This window comes from Leptodactylus fuscus, chromosome 1 (assembly GCF_031893055.1).
Source record: "Leptodactylus fuscus isolate aLepFus1 chromosome 1, aLepFus1.hap2, whole genome shotgun sequence".
NCBI lineage: Eukaryota > Metazoa > Chordata > Amphibia > Anura > Leptodactylidae > Leptodactylus > Leptodactylus fuscus.
The window spans coordinates 241710908-241725765 of NC_134265.1; the positions used below are offsets into that span (position 1 = coordinate 241710908).

Consider the following 14858-nt stretch of genomic DNA (forward strand, 5'->3'; position numbering starts at 1 on the left):
TATTTCTTTTCTAATCTTAGCAACAGCTGTCTACTCTTTAGCGTACCATTGAGATTATAAATCCGTACAGTCTTCATGCCTCTTTGTAGTCTAAACCATCATACTAGATATTATTGTGCGTCATTTTGTTGGGGGGAGAAAAAAATTGCTGTTTTTTTTCTTTTGATTTTGACTTCAAAAATATTGGGTTGCCCACAACATCTCCCAGTGATTCCTGCATTAGGGTACATATTTGAGGTACATTTCATAAGGCTATCTGCAGAAATCAGGATTGTTGGGAGATATGGATTGATGATCCGTTAGGGTTGATTGAGATTTCAGTCACAGAAAGATCACCCTTGTGGCCACGTTGTGAATGTGCAGCATTCTGGCCTCGGCAGAAATGCCACGGCAAAAAACGTGGCATTTTACAGTACCTGCAACGTGGATGGGATTCTGGCTAGTCCCATCCTCACATTGCAGAACAAAAGCCACAGTGGAAATGTCAATTATACCAATGGAAAACTGGCATTTTCCATATAGGTATAACTAGCTGGTACCCGCGACTTCGTCTGCGGTGATTGTAGAAGTGTGTATATACAGGGGTGGGTAAGGTTTTCGTACTGTGTATAAGGTATGGGATATGAAATGTAAGTTTGTATCTTGTTTTTGCTGTAATTCAGAGAATACTTGAGACTTTTGTGTTGAAGTTAATTTGTATTTGAGCTGCGTTACGGTGTTGTGAGAAACTTTACATAGTGACTTTGGGACAGAAGTATTTGAAGTTAACCCTTTCCCGTCGATGGCATTTTTTGATTTTCGTTTTTGAGTCCCCTCCTTCTAAACCCCATAACTTTTTTATTTCTCCGCTCCCAGAGCCATATGAGGTCTTAATTTTTCCTGGGTCAAATTTTTCTTCATGATGCCACCATTATTTATTCTATATAATGTACTGGGAAGCAGGGAAAAAATTCTGAATGGGGTGGATTTGAAGAAAAAATACATTTCTGCGACTTTCTTACGGGCTTTGGTTTTACGGCATTCACTGTGCAACCAAAATGACATGTCCCCTGTATTCTGTGTTTCGTTACGATTCCGGGGATACCAAATTTATATGGTTTTATTTACATTTTGATCCCTTAAAAAAATCTGAAACTGTGTTAAAATTTTTTTTTTTGAAAAGTCGTCATATTCTGACAAGCGTAACTTTTTTATACGTCCGTGTACGGGGATGTATAGGGCGTCTTTTTTTGCGGGGTCGGGTGTACTTTTTAGTTCTACCATTTTTGGGAAATGTTATTGCTTTGATCACTTTTTATTCAATTTTTTATCAGAATCAAAACAGTGACAAAACGGCGGTTTGGCACTTTTTCCCGCTACGGCGTTTACCGAACAGGAAAAATATTTGTATAGCTTTGTAGAGCGGGCGATTTTGGACGCGGGGATACCTAACTTGTATGTGTTTCACAGTTTTTAACTACTTTTTGTGTTTTAGGGAAAGGGGTGTGATTTGAATTTTTAATCCTTTTTATTTGTTTTTTTTAAACTTTTTTTTTTGCATTTATTAGACCTCCTAGGGGTATTTACATGGGTGGGCGGTGTCGCTGATTGTCAGAGCGGTGGGGGTCGGCAAACATGGCTGCTCCAGAGCGTTAAAGAGAGCCTCCTGGAGTATTGTTAAGGTGAGGGGCAAAGTGGTAAAGTATATGTATATGTGATTGTGTGGGGTTAGGGGCGAGGCTGTAGAGGGCAATAGGAATTTTGGGCTTGCTATGGTCCAAAGTGTGTGAGATTGCAGAGATGGTGGTGTGAGTTTGGGTTTTGTGGGGGTTCTGGCACAAACGTATGTGCGCTATTGTGACGAAAAGTAGCCTATTGCGCAATCCAGTGTAGTGACTATGTTTGTGGAAAATTTCAGCCAAATCGGTCGAGCGGGTTTTGCGTGATTGACTAACAAACATCCGAACACACAAACCCACAAACATCCAAACTCACAAACTTTCACATTTATAATATTAATAGGATAAGGGCAGAAAATCTGCATAATCTACCCTGTGGATAGGTCATCAGTATGAAAAATTCATTTGTGGCTGGGTAACCTCTTTAACAGGTGACATGTTTAATTGACTTTTTAATAAAATAAAGCTAGCAGCAGCAAAATGTTACAGAGTAAGATAAAAAGTAGTCAGCTGCCGATGCTCCACTTGTCCCCGCTAGGTACTTTTTCCAGGACCAAGGATGTTCTTTGATTGTAAAGTTAATAGTGTTTTCCAACCTTTTTGGAAAGAATGGGGTAGATTTTTTTTTATTTTTTTTTAGACAGCACCATTGTCGTTTTTGAAAATGTAGGTGAGGCTAGGATAGTCTGTGGCAGAGGACATTGGCCTCGCCCAATTCATCATCATTTATGCCAGCTGGTATAGATTTCATTGGTTTGATTTCAATGGTTCTATAGTGAGAACATTGAGTATGTAGGCTAACATTTTCAACGCTGGTCTTCATATCTCCTATGCCAGTGGAGGTTTCGGCTGACTTATAACTAGGCGCATCCTCTGGCGTGCCATGCATCTGACTTATGGCAAGGCTCGTACCTTGTTATAAATCAGCCGAATCCACCACTGGGCCAGGAGATATAAAGACTGTCAGTCTACATAAATCTCCCCCAATGTTCTCACTATAGAACCAATGATATTAATGATTACACATGACTTATGAAGTAGCACGTACATGGTGAAGCTGTATATGCAGAGGCAATAAAAAACAAGCAATTTGAGGATTTCTACTCAGCCTGGAATATGGAGACCTGCCAGTTTCAGGCATTATGTGCGACTCCATACTGTTTCACCTGCCCTGACCTTTGCTCTGGTTTCACTAAAAAAAAACCTGTTATTCCTCAGAAGTATTTTAAGAGCATATTTCTTACAAACAAGCTTAATGAGGAGAAAACACATTACTTCTAGATCCTTTTGCGTCATGTACAAAACATCTGTAATGAGCATAGAGAGCACGCTGCGAGGGAAAATTCTCAATAAGTGCGTGGCCGGTGATGTCAAAGGTTCATGCTACAGCATTTATTGTCTACATACATAGTATCAGGGGGTTGTTTGTTTGCTTCCTTTATACTACGGTATTTTTATGCTTTCTTGTCATATAGTAAATTTCAGATATTCATGGACAATCTAATCTTTACAGATTCACATATCAGGTGTATAACTGCTGAATGCCTGATATATTAGGTTATCTGTGGAGACAAATGGCCATGAAAAACAGTTTGTGGCCACAATGGTCTGTTTCTAATCCTATTAAAGAGACCTACAGGGTGCTATTATTAGTTTGGGAGGCTCCCTTTAAGAAGTTGCCATTGGTGTTATTCTGTCACCTCCATCTGTAATGAGTATACTCCATGGAGACTCAACGCTCTGCCTTACCTTTGGGTTAGCGAAGACCAATGTAATAGAGATGAGCGAACAGTAAAATGTTCGATATTCGATATTCGTTTCGAGTAGCCGCTCAATATTCGACTACTCGAATCGAATATCGAATCCTATTATACTCTATGGGGGGAAAATGCTCGTTTCAGGGGTAGGCAACATTTGATCAAATTACACTTACCAAGTCCACGAGTGAGGGTCGGGCTGGATCCTCCGAGAAGTCTTCTCTGTGCAGCGTCCCCGCGGCATCTTCCGGCTCTGAATTCACTCTGCCAGGCATCGGGCCTGGGCAGAGCCGATTGCGCATGCCTGCACTACAAGAAAATGGCCGCTTACAGTCAAAGCGGACATTTTCTTGTAGCACAGGCATGCGCAGTCGGCTCTGCCCAGGCCCGATGCCTGGCAGAGTGAATTCAGAGCCAGAAGACGCCGCGGGGAAGCTGCACGGAGAAGACTTCTAAAGGTAGGAGAAGAACCAGCGTTGATTGGCCGACTGTATAGCATTCGGCCAATCATTGCTGGTTCTGCATCAAACTTTTCCATTCGAATAGCGAGTGGTACTCGATCGAGTATGAGTATTTCCAATATCGTAGTATTTGATCGAATACCTACTCGATCGAATACTACTTGCTCATCTCTACAATGTAACAATTAGCCCTTCTCGCTTATCACACCATTAGACACCATGGCATTGTAGCGGAACACAATTCTATGGTAATGGAGCACACATTTTATGGATATGTGGTGGCCTTTGCACCTGTTGTTTGATTTATCTGTCAGTTTTTGTAATCCATGTACATCTATCCTGCAGAGAATGAGTTACTGTGTTACTTCCTGCCAAAAAAAGATTTTTCCCTGTAAGAATGGTCTGAAAGCATGGTGTAATAGAGGAGAGGGTCAGACATGTAGCGTACTTCATCTTCCTTGAAAGACTTTGGAACTTTGCAAGGCAAGTGTATCTAGCAACTCGCTTCCTTTACAGCTTGTCATGTTTCATATCATTTGCTGTATTCTTGAAAAAGAACCATTTGTACTTTTGGCTGTTTCTTCTTTGTGATGGCTTCTATGACCCAGACTGCTTTCTACTTTTGTGCTTCCCTAATTGCCTACAGCAATCTTCCAAGCTAGGATAATGATACATTCCTATCACAGCGATGTCTGTAGGTTCAACGTAACTTACTGAGGAAATCCAGAGAATATATTGTTGTATGGTCTGGGTTTAATGTAAATGCAACTTGCTCATTAAACGTCTGTCAATTTCTAAGACAATACAAGTGAGATAATTCCCGCAACTTAATTCTATAGAATATTTATAGGAATATTGCCACTACTAATAATACTGACCATTTTTTCAGATTGGGTGTTAAATGAAACATCTCTATTAGAGATGAGCAAGTACTGATCCGAACAGCACGCTCGCATAGAAATGAATGGACGTAGCCGGCACGCGGGGGGTTAAGCGGCCGGCCGCCGTCAAAGCGGAAGTACCAGGTGCATCCATTCACTTCTATGCAGCGTGCTGTTCGGATCGGCTGATCCGAACAGTACTCGCTCATCTCTCATCTCTATTTACTGAAGACTTAGAGGGCAACAATTCATTTGATCCTGGGTTCAATTTTCTTTTAAAACTCAAACGGTAGACAAATTGGGAAAATGTGCTATAAATCCACTTTGTAGTATACCTAAGTTTAGTCACCATAGTCCCATTTCCATCAAGGGTGAATTTGCTACTAGTTTACAGAATTCTGTGAGTAACTAGTGGGTTCTGACAACAACAGTCTACCCTGTAGTCAGGTTCTCACAGTAGAATCTTAGGGCAATAATCACTAGAACAATTGTTCACGATCATATCTCTGTGTCAGGCCTAGTTCACATCTGCGTTTGGTATTGGGGAGTCCGCTTGGGGACTGTGTAATTATTGGGTCTGTGTGTTTTCCGCTTGGTGTACACATGAGTCAAGCAGAGAAAAGTACTTCAGTAACTACTTTCCTCTTCGCATGATTTGTGCGGACACCGCATGAAAAACACATGGACCCCATTATAGTTTATGGAGTCCATGTGCTTTCATTGCTCACCACTTTGTAATGCATTCAGTATTCCATTCCCCAAATGGGCTCCCCGAACGGAATACCGAAGGCAGATGTGAACCAGGCCTAAATCTGTCAAACTACCTACCAGTCAGTGATAGTTTACTTGCTGATGTAATCCTTGATGCTGACCTAAAAATCATTGTTGGTCATCAATGCAAAAATTTATGTTCACAGACATTTGTTAGATGTTTGTAAGGGAAAAGGCATGAGTAGAGGAAAGACAAGCAACAAATGTGTGAATATTGTAACATGTAATAGATAAGTTTAGCCATTTTGGCTGGTGATCGGTCATGAAATTCCTACAAGTGTTCATTCATGACCAGCTGAAGGCTTTAGTCTGCAAAAGCAGATTGGTCATGCTGGATATATTTTTCCAGCTCCGGCCGACATGGTCAGTGCTTGTCATAATCGCTTACTTTTGGCCAACCATTAGCCAACTTGTGCAACTTAAGAGCTAACACGACACCCTGATCAGCATTTTAGCTGTCAATGTTGAAGATGAACAATCCCACCATTGAGCGGATGATCACAAGATGCCATATGAAATCTAATGTGTTTGTCCAATACTAGGATCCCTAGTACATAGACTACTTCTCTGCATTGATCCTGCAGCTGCATTGTCTCATAGATGTCACACAGCAGGCTGCAGTGCCTGAGAAGAACCATCAGAGCTGCAAGGAGGAGAAAGGTAGACCTGAGGAGACATATCAGCCAGTAGTGGGGAGAAGGGGTTGGGAGAATGAAGAGAGAGTGCTCAAGCAGCATTTGAAGGTGGGGATAAGTATGTGTATAGTATATATAGTGCAATGTGCTGTCATGAGACAGTTATCACACAGCCGGAAAGGAGGGGTATATTTGTAAAATATATGTCATACAAAATGAATCCCACAGGATTAAAATCTGCCACGGTGATGAAATGGACACAAAGTACAAAATTTAACGGAAAATAGTATAACGCTTCATTGTACTAGGAATCAGTCGTGGAATTGGAGTCAGGATCCATTTTGGTTGATATTGGAGTCAGAAAAAAGCTTCCAGCTCCATAATAAAACTATTAGTTATTTTTAATAATGTTATACAGTTAAGTTTGTTGCATATTTACTTTCATAGGAATTCACTAGCTTTTTAATGAATTTGAGGATTGTTAGCGCTTCGGACAGATTCTGCCTGTGTCAGAGCAGGAAGTGGAGTTGGGCTGTGGAAAAATAGGAGTCAGTGGTTTGGCCTACTGACTTCATAGCCCTCCATAATACAATGAATAACCTTTAATAGTTGGAACTATGTTACCCACAGTTTGGTTACTAATTGGTTGAGATGTGAAAAAAGCTACTCATAGGCTAAGACCTCACGTTGCGGAAACGGAGCGTTTATGTTGCAGATGTTGCTACTTTTTTGGAGCTAGCTGTGTAGGACTCAGGAGGGAAACGTCTAAGAGCTTCCTTTCTATTTTCCATCCCTTTTCAAGCCACTCCCGACTTTGATGGAAAAAACAGCAGCAAAATCTGCAATAAAAAAGTGACTGTATTTCTGCAACGTGGGGTCTCAGCCTTAATCTAAAGCTTCCTTATACAGAAAAGAGAGAAATGCTATCCCAAAACGCGTAGGCTTTCCTGTTGTTTGCACATTGGATCCATGATGTAAGATCATTTTAATGAAGATTTAGTAAAAGTTATATTTTATCAATCTTGGCTTGCTGGATATTTTATGAACGTCATTATTCTTCCTTATACAGCTCTGCTGTCAGGAACTAACATGTAAATGTGCAACATAAAAATAGTCAGCTGCACATAGCGCCCTTGTATACAGAACAAGAGGAGAGCCTCTTGCTGTTGAGGAATAGCTTAGCAGAGGTAAGGCAAGCTAAGAAAGCCTTCTCGATAAATTCTGTAACCCAGCGCACCTCAGCCACATCTGGTCAGCAGAGAAGGGCGGTGCAGAAGTGCATCATACAGCGCGAGTCTAGAGACCTGCACAGCTACCCTACTTTCATTGATTTTCTGTATCATATAGAAGCCAGCATCATTGTTAAGCCTGGTATGGGCTGTATTCTATTCCAATTGACCTGCAGTGTGCGGTTTCTGGGCAGCAGAACTATGTGAGTCAAACAGTGAGACCAGGGCCCCCGCGTTGTGTAAAGCCATGTTTTACACCACCTGCAAAATGGATGGGATTTTAGTTAATCCCATCCACACATTACAGAAAAAAAATCTACATCCGTAAAGCCTCATTTTCAAAAATTCCTTCATTTTTAAAAATTGCAGCAATTCAATTATACTTGTGGAAATGCTGGCATTTTCTCTATAGATATAATAGGGATAGAAAGTTTTATTTTCACAGCATTTTTTTGTTGCATCTCTCAGCTAAGGGGCTAAGGCCCCACGCAGTGCGCTGCAGGGAAATAACACTGTGGGAAAAACTGCTGCAGCAATGCAGCATGGTTTGTTTTCCAACATTGCTTTTCACAGAAAATCCATAGAGGTTTCCTATGTATGTGTGTGTATTAAATAATAAAGTTCTTTGAGGGATAGACCCAAAAAATGAAATAACTCCCCAAAAAGATTTGCCATAAATCTAGCCCTCATTCAATTACCAATTAGACATGACAGAATTAATCAAATAAATCATAATGACACAAATAAAATTAGTTATTATAGGATAACGCTAATTATCAGAAAAATAATTAAAAAGAAATTAAGAAAAATGTATTTAAACAAAGACAGCGCACAAAAAAGTGTCCATTGTCCAATGATAACATAAGCCATATACCATCTTTTACATGTTTCCTAAATCCATGGATTCTTTGACGTCATCTTGAAGCAGCAGGCACTAAGGGTAATGTTCTGATATATTTATGAATAGAGTATAACTATGCTATGTCATGAATCATCATGGAATAAGAACAATCTTTATGGACTCTGCTGATGATAGACTTGTATAAAAGTAATTGTGCTCTGGTCTGCTTGCGTGGCATTCAGACTTATCGGAAATTATGCCCAGCATATCTTATCAGCGGTTAAAGTGCACCCTGCATTTTCACTAAACTCCACTGCCAATGGCATAAAGTATTGCATGATTAGGCAATGCAGAACAAGCTATAAATAAATGTAATAATAGGGCATTTACTGCCAACTTGGGCACAGACTCAGCAGCTGATCTCTCAACCCTATCCATCTATTTGGTTTTCATACATTTGTGATGTGTTTAAAGTTGTTTTATGAAGAATAAATAAAATGCTGGTACAGTATGAACCTACATGGGCAAAAATATGGATGCCCTATATTTGAATGAGATGCTTCAGGCTATCCCTTTAGTAAACGTGGCAAAAATCTGAGAATCCTTTTATCACTGTTGGAATGATGTACAGACGATGAGCATGTCATAGACTTGTGTTTATACACAGCAGCCATTCTGCATAGGCAGAGCTACGGGGGGGAGAAGAGAGCAGCAGCTAAACTAGTGATACAACAGGCGGTGGATCTCAGACAACCTCAGACGTCCTGTAGGCGCTGTAGCTAAATTGCTCCACCCTATAGGAACTGTGCAAAAAGTAGTGCACAGAAAAATTTATGTCATGTGTTAGCTAATGACTGAACATCAGGTTTAACATGTGTAGCAAACACTCTTTGTGCTGCATATCCACTGAGCCGTGCAAGTTCTAAAAGGATTACCTGTTTAGTCCTAAAGCTGTCATCCTATAGCAGATCTGTCTTTAATATATGTTTTCAATAACGACAACACAGCTGGCTTTGTCAGGGGAAATCATGTGAAGTCCGGCTTTCCATAGAACGGTCATATAGTACAGCACAACTTGTGTTCACCATAAGTGGAACTGGTCATACAGAATGGATTTATTTTTTTGCTCATATAGGGGTTGCAGTGTGGAGGACCCGGCTCTTTGATGTCTATATACTGTATTCTACCCTTCATTAGCAGGGCTTAGGAGTTGGTAGGCCAAACCATTGACTCCGACTACATCATGATTTTGATTTGGGTCATAATCACCCAGCCCTACTCCAACTCTTCTATTTTTCTCACAGCCTGACTTTGGTTCCATTACCGACTACTTAATACATGGCCAACACCATGGTGAGACAGAAGCAGCAAAGTAGGGTGGATCTTTAATAATTGTGCCCCACTATTTCATTTACATTGCATATAACACTGCGTATGAGCTAGATTCTGTTGCTGTGTTCTCTGCAAAACAACCAAGGCTGCTGATGGTCAGGCAGGTCACATGAATCTCCATCTACTGTCAGAGGACGAGACTGTACCCATAATAGGCACTTAGGACTTCCGGCTCCAACATGTAGCGATACGGAAGACAGGAGCTCGGGCACCACCAATGTTACATGCCTAACCTCTCTGCAATATCTATCTCTGTCTCATGGTAATTGGGCTTAAATAAACCCACCCAATGCCCAGAAACAGTATCTTATATCAGCTGAGGGAACACTTACACCCGTCTCACCTTTCAGCTACTAAGCAGAGAGACAAGATGAAAACAAACTACACTCATTATTTTGCAGTGATTTTTTTTTTTTTTCGTATTAGAAAGTTCTGGTTCTGGATAATATTTGGTCCTCTATAGTCCATTGTAAAGGGAGAGGTACCCTCCTTATGAGCAAGCACCTATCAGATATGATGAAACCACCATCTGCATATTCAGAGGGGAAATGACTCCATGCCATAGTAATTCGTGAAGGCTGATTATCAATAGTGTAATGTCTGTGGTCCTAACCAAAAAGATAAGCCCTTATTACAGGATCTCCAGTGAAAACTTCCTTTAGACCCGGTACTGTTTAAATTCACAGTCAGAGACTTTAATGTAGTAAAAGATTTGGTAAAGGACCAAAAGCGATCTACAGACCACATGACAAGGACTAAGACAAGACCTCTGATACCTATAACAAAGGAACTAGCCACCTGTAGTATTTCCTCATATATTTAGCTAAGCACGATTCTTTTAAACAGCTCCTTAAACGATGGAGCCAAGACATGAATATTATAATCAAAAAACATGATGGTAGCTCATCGCTTTATTTGGAGGCCACCAAAGTAGTTATACGTGGGGAAATAATGGCTCATATTTCTCAACTTGAAAAGTGAGCCAAGGAACATTATTATAATTGAAGTGCTGGTTTTGGAAAGACATATTAAGTTTATCAAACCAATCCCACTTGACTGACCCTGGATGCCTCGAAGACACCCAGGGCTCAGACTGAAGTGGCACTGGATCAGAAAGAATGCTTCTGTAGAACATTTATATGAGGCTGAACTGATCAGAAGCTGCAATAAATCAGGATAAGGATCACATGGTTGCGACGCTGTCATGATGCTTTAATTTTTTTTGAGCAAAGCACAGGAGTAAAATAGTTTGTCCAACTCACATTTATATTATTTAATAGTGCTGCTGAGGTCACCTTAAAACATAACACACCATTACTCACCTCTCCCTGGTCCTCCATTTCCAGATCTGGTCTTCTGTATACAGGTTCCCCATTTGATATCACCAGTGGCTGCTGTGAAGTGCCATTTGGGAAGAGGTGACCGCTGAGATCTATGATTGACTACAGCAGTCGCCTTGGAAGAAAAGGAGGGGTCCTGTATACAGACGAACGGAGCTGCCATTGCTGGAAATGGTGACTCTGATGTATGGTACTACTCCTAGACCCCTTTGTAAAAAAAAAAAAATCACTTTTGTAAGAAGCTATGGAAAACACTGTACATTTTTGCTGTATACCTCTGCATGGAATAGTCTACTAAAATGCATATGGTCCTAGCATAAGAGAACAGAAGTCTGGGGCTTTCCTGTCACATATACTGAATGTAGTCTTCATAAATAGTGTACAGAAAATAATATAAAGGAAAATATACTGTATGTACATTCATGGCCAAAAGTCTTGAGACTGACACAAATTTTAGTTTTCACAAAGTTTGCTGCTTCAGTGTTTTTAGATCTTTTAGTTGGTTGTTTCTATGGTATACTAAAGTACAATTATTAGTATTTTATATGTTTTAAACTTTTATTGACTAATACAAGTTTATCGAAAGACTCAGAAGAAGCCTACTTGTGTATGTGATATTACTGAATCATATTACTGATATCTATATCATTAATGAATATATTGTTTATGTATGTGTTAACAGTCTACCTCAGTCGTATGTGTGTATACAAAGGGGAGTTGGAGGTAGAAATGTTCCTGACCGTGAAGGGCCAGATGTCCCTGGTTTACTGCTTTACAAACTCTTGGTTAGCCAGGCATAGGGAGTGGGTTGTTTCAGGAATTTCATCATGACTTCAGTGGTCTGGAAGGTACCCAGCTCTGCCAGATGGAGGTAGGACAGTTCATATTGTGGGGAATCGCTCAGGTAGATGCTTGTAGCAGTGCAGGAAACAGGGACACAGACACTGGGTTGCACACAAGTTCAGGCTTTATTCACATGTAGCGCATACACTGCTTTTGCAAAGCCACAGGATAAACAAAACAAAACCCTTCTCGCCTGAGAAACTAAATTAAATGTAAGGAAACTTTTCCCTGACTATAAAGGAGACTGGCTACCAGTCTCCCACCTTGGCAACAGCAACGGGTGGCACAGTACCTGCTTTGGAGGTCTGGTCTGGACAGTTCAGTCAGTGTGGTGCCACCCTGCTAGTCTTCACACTCAGACTGTTATTAGGGCCTGATTAGTCAGCTGACCTCATTCTGCAAATTTCAATGTTTTGATCAATGAGACTTAGCATATTTGCCTTGGTGCTTTTAATGAAAATTATGACTGAGCCCACTCCCTTGGATGTAAAGTAACTCCACATATGAATGGTCTCAATTTGCTATGCCGTTAGCATGGCACAGAACTTATGGGAGCACTCACCTTTTCTTCTGTATGAAATCATTCTTCCAGATGTCGGAAAGGGGGTTTCTTCAGAGAAAATAACTTTACCCACTTCTCTGCAGTTCAAATCCTGTAGTTGTACATTTGGAGAAGAAAAGGTGAGGGCTACCTTGAGTCCTGTGTCATGCCAACAGTAACAAATCCTGAGACCAAGGAGTGGGCTAACTTGCAATTTTGGCTAACAACTATGCCTTGAATAAAGAATATTGGGGCCCTTAGAGCACCCTCAGGTTCCAGGCCTCAGTAGCAACCGCAGACACTGCAACCCCAATAGTTACACCCTTGCTTATCACGGTACTTCAGTATACCATAGAAACATCTGACTAAAACATCTAAAAACACAGAAGCAGAAAACTTTGTGAAAGCCAAAATTTGTGTCAATCTGATAACTTTTGACCATGACTGTATTTATATGAACTTGCATTGTTCTAATAGACTGTCCTTTATTTAGGTGTACATGTTAAAGCTGAATCTACCACAGTGAACTCACAGTCAACGCAGGAAACATCTTTAACAACTATATCAACAGATCTGCCCATAGGTAAAGAGAGTACAAGCACGGTGACTACTTCTAGAACAGCGGAGACAGTTACAACACAAGAAACAAAAGCCGAAACATCCACTGAAGTCACCACATCAAAAAATTACACCGACAGCGTGACTAATAGCACTGAAGTGACTACAGACAGTGCGACTACTATCAACCTGACCAGTTCATCAGACTCGACTCAAACGACTGTAACCCCCTCAAATATTACCGGGGTATTAGCTACCACAAACTCAAATGTACCAACCGTTACTAGCACATCAGTAGTTACAAACAGCGAACAATCCACAACAAATTCAACAAGACATACAAGTGAGCCAACAGAGTCTAGCGCTCAGACAATAACTAAGTTCATTGAGACGGCAAGCACAGATCATACCAGAAATACAGAAACTACTATTACTACCAAGGATTCTACTTCATCTACTAAGTCAGAGATTACTCCAAAACCAACCAATCCTACTGCTAACACAGAAGGAACAACCTCAAGCAAAACTGATGCCATAAGTGAGAAAACTCCTGTTACTGAGGAGCGTCCAAGAGCGCTAAGTCCAGGTAAGTGTTTTGTCTTGAGATCATAGACAAGATAGTGAAGGGCACTTTTGCCCATTTTCTAGTAAAAACTGGATGACAATCAATATGGGTGCCATAAAAGCAACCGAAATAGTTGTGTAATCATTTCCCACTTCCTATATCCAAGATGTCTGGTTTGTTTGTTTTTTAATGAAATGCTATCCAAAGGATAATCCAGAGGATATGCCATAAATGTCTGATAGATGTGATCCCTCCTCTGGGACGTACACCTGTCTCGAAAATGAACTCCCCCGGGTTCTGTCCCCTGGAAGTTACAGAAACAACACATCTAACTGTTTCCATAACTTCCATTCACTTCTATAGGAGTTAGGAAAACTTCATAGATCAGAAAGCTATGCTGTTCCCATAATGCCTGGCCAAGGACAGTCTTGTCAGCGAGTTCGTAGTGAGATAGAGCTGATGCACAGAACCTGTTCATTTTAGAGATAGGTGCACGTCATAATTCTGGGATGTTATCCGATATTTATGGCTTATCCTGTGGATTTAAAGAGGTTCCCCAAGAACTCGATGACAAATAATACTTCAAGGATTTTATATGCAACAAACCAAGGATTCCAGGCTGGGTCACATGATAAGAATTTGGCCACCGAGTCACTCTGCCTCTTCCCGCCGCTCTCATGTTTACCGCTAGTTACATGTATCATGGGGTTAGATAAATTCATAAGTATAATAATAACAACAGCGCTCAGAATGCAGGTAACTAGCAGTGAATATAGGCGAAGAGGAAGGAGGTGGAGCAACTTGAGGACGTGGCAGATTCTTGGTCACATGACCTGGGGTTGGAAACTAACTAGAACCCCTGGGTTTATTGCATACAAAACCCTGGGGAAAGTAAGTGATGATTCACTTCCCGCCTGTCTGCTCTTATTTTACTTTGTCTAAATTTCATATAAATCCCCGTGAAAACTCTAAATTGAAAATTTAGAATAAGCAGAGTTGTCATGGGGTCACCTGAGAACGGCCACCAAAGACTTCAAACAGTGTATGTAAGTAAGCTGCAAAAATTCTGCTTGTGCCCTGGCCCTTTCAGACTCGGTTCACATTTAGTATTATATCAAATTGTCCAGAAGTTTCCTGAATAGAACTACACATGCTTTTCTGTTGTCTGGTATTTTTGATGGTATCTGCGATGGAGCCCGCTAACAAAGCTTCCAAAGCAGATGTGAACACAGACCTAGAAAGACATCTTTCACACTGCTGTTGGGAATCCATTTTGATAGGGTCCATTAAAAAAGGAAACGGATACCATCATAATGGATGGTAAATGAACAACAACTGATATTAATGTGTCAGTTTTTTTAATAGATCCTTTTAATGAATCTGTTA

At 40.6% G+C, this 14858-nt stretch overlaps 1 protein-coding gene across 1 annotated transcript in view; it reads left to right on the plus strand.

Annotated features, from left to right (window-relative positions):
• Positions 1–14858, plus strand: part of PARM1 (prostate androgen-regulated mucin-like protein 1) — a 69340-nt gene that overhangs the window by 16275 nt on the left and 38207 nt on the right. Inside the window, exon 2 of the mRNA XM_075285305.1 lies at positions 12843–13493. Within this exon, the coding sequence (XP_075141406.1) occupies positions 12843–13493 (651 nt within the window). The remainder of the gene's footprint in view (positions 1–12842; positions 13494–14858) is intronic.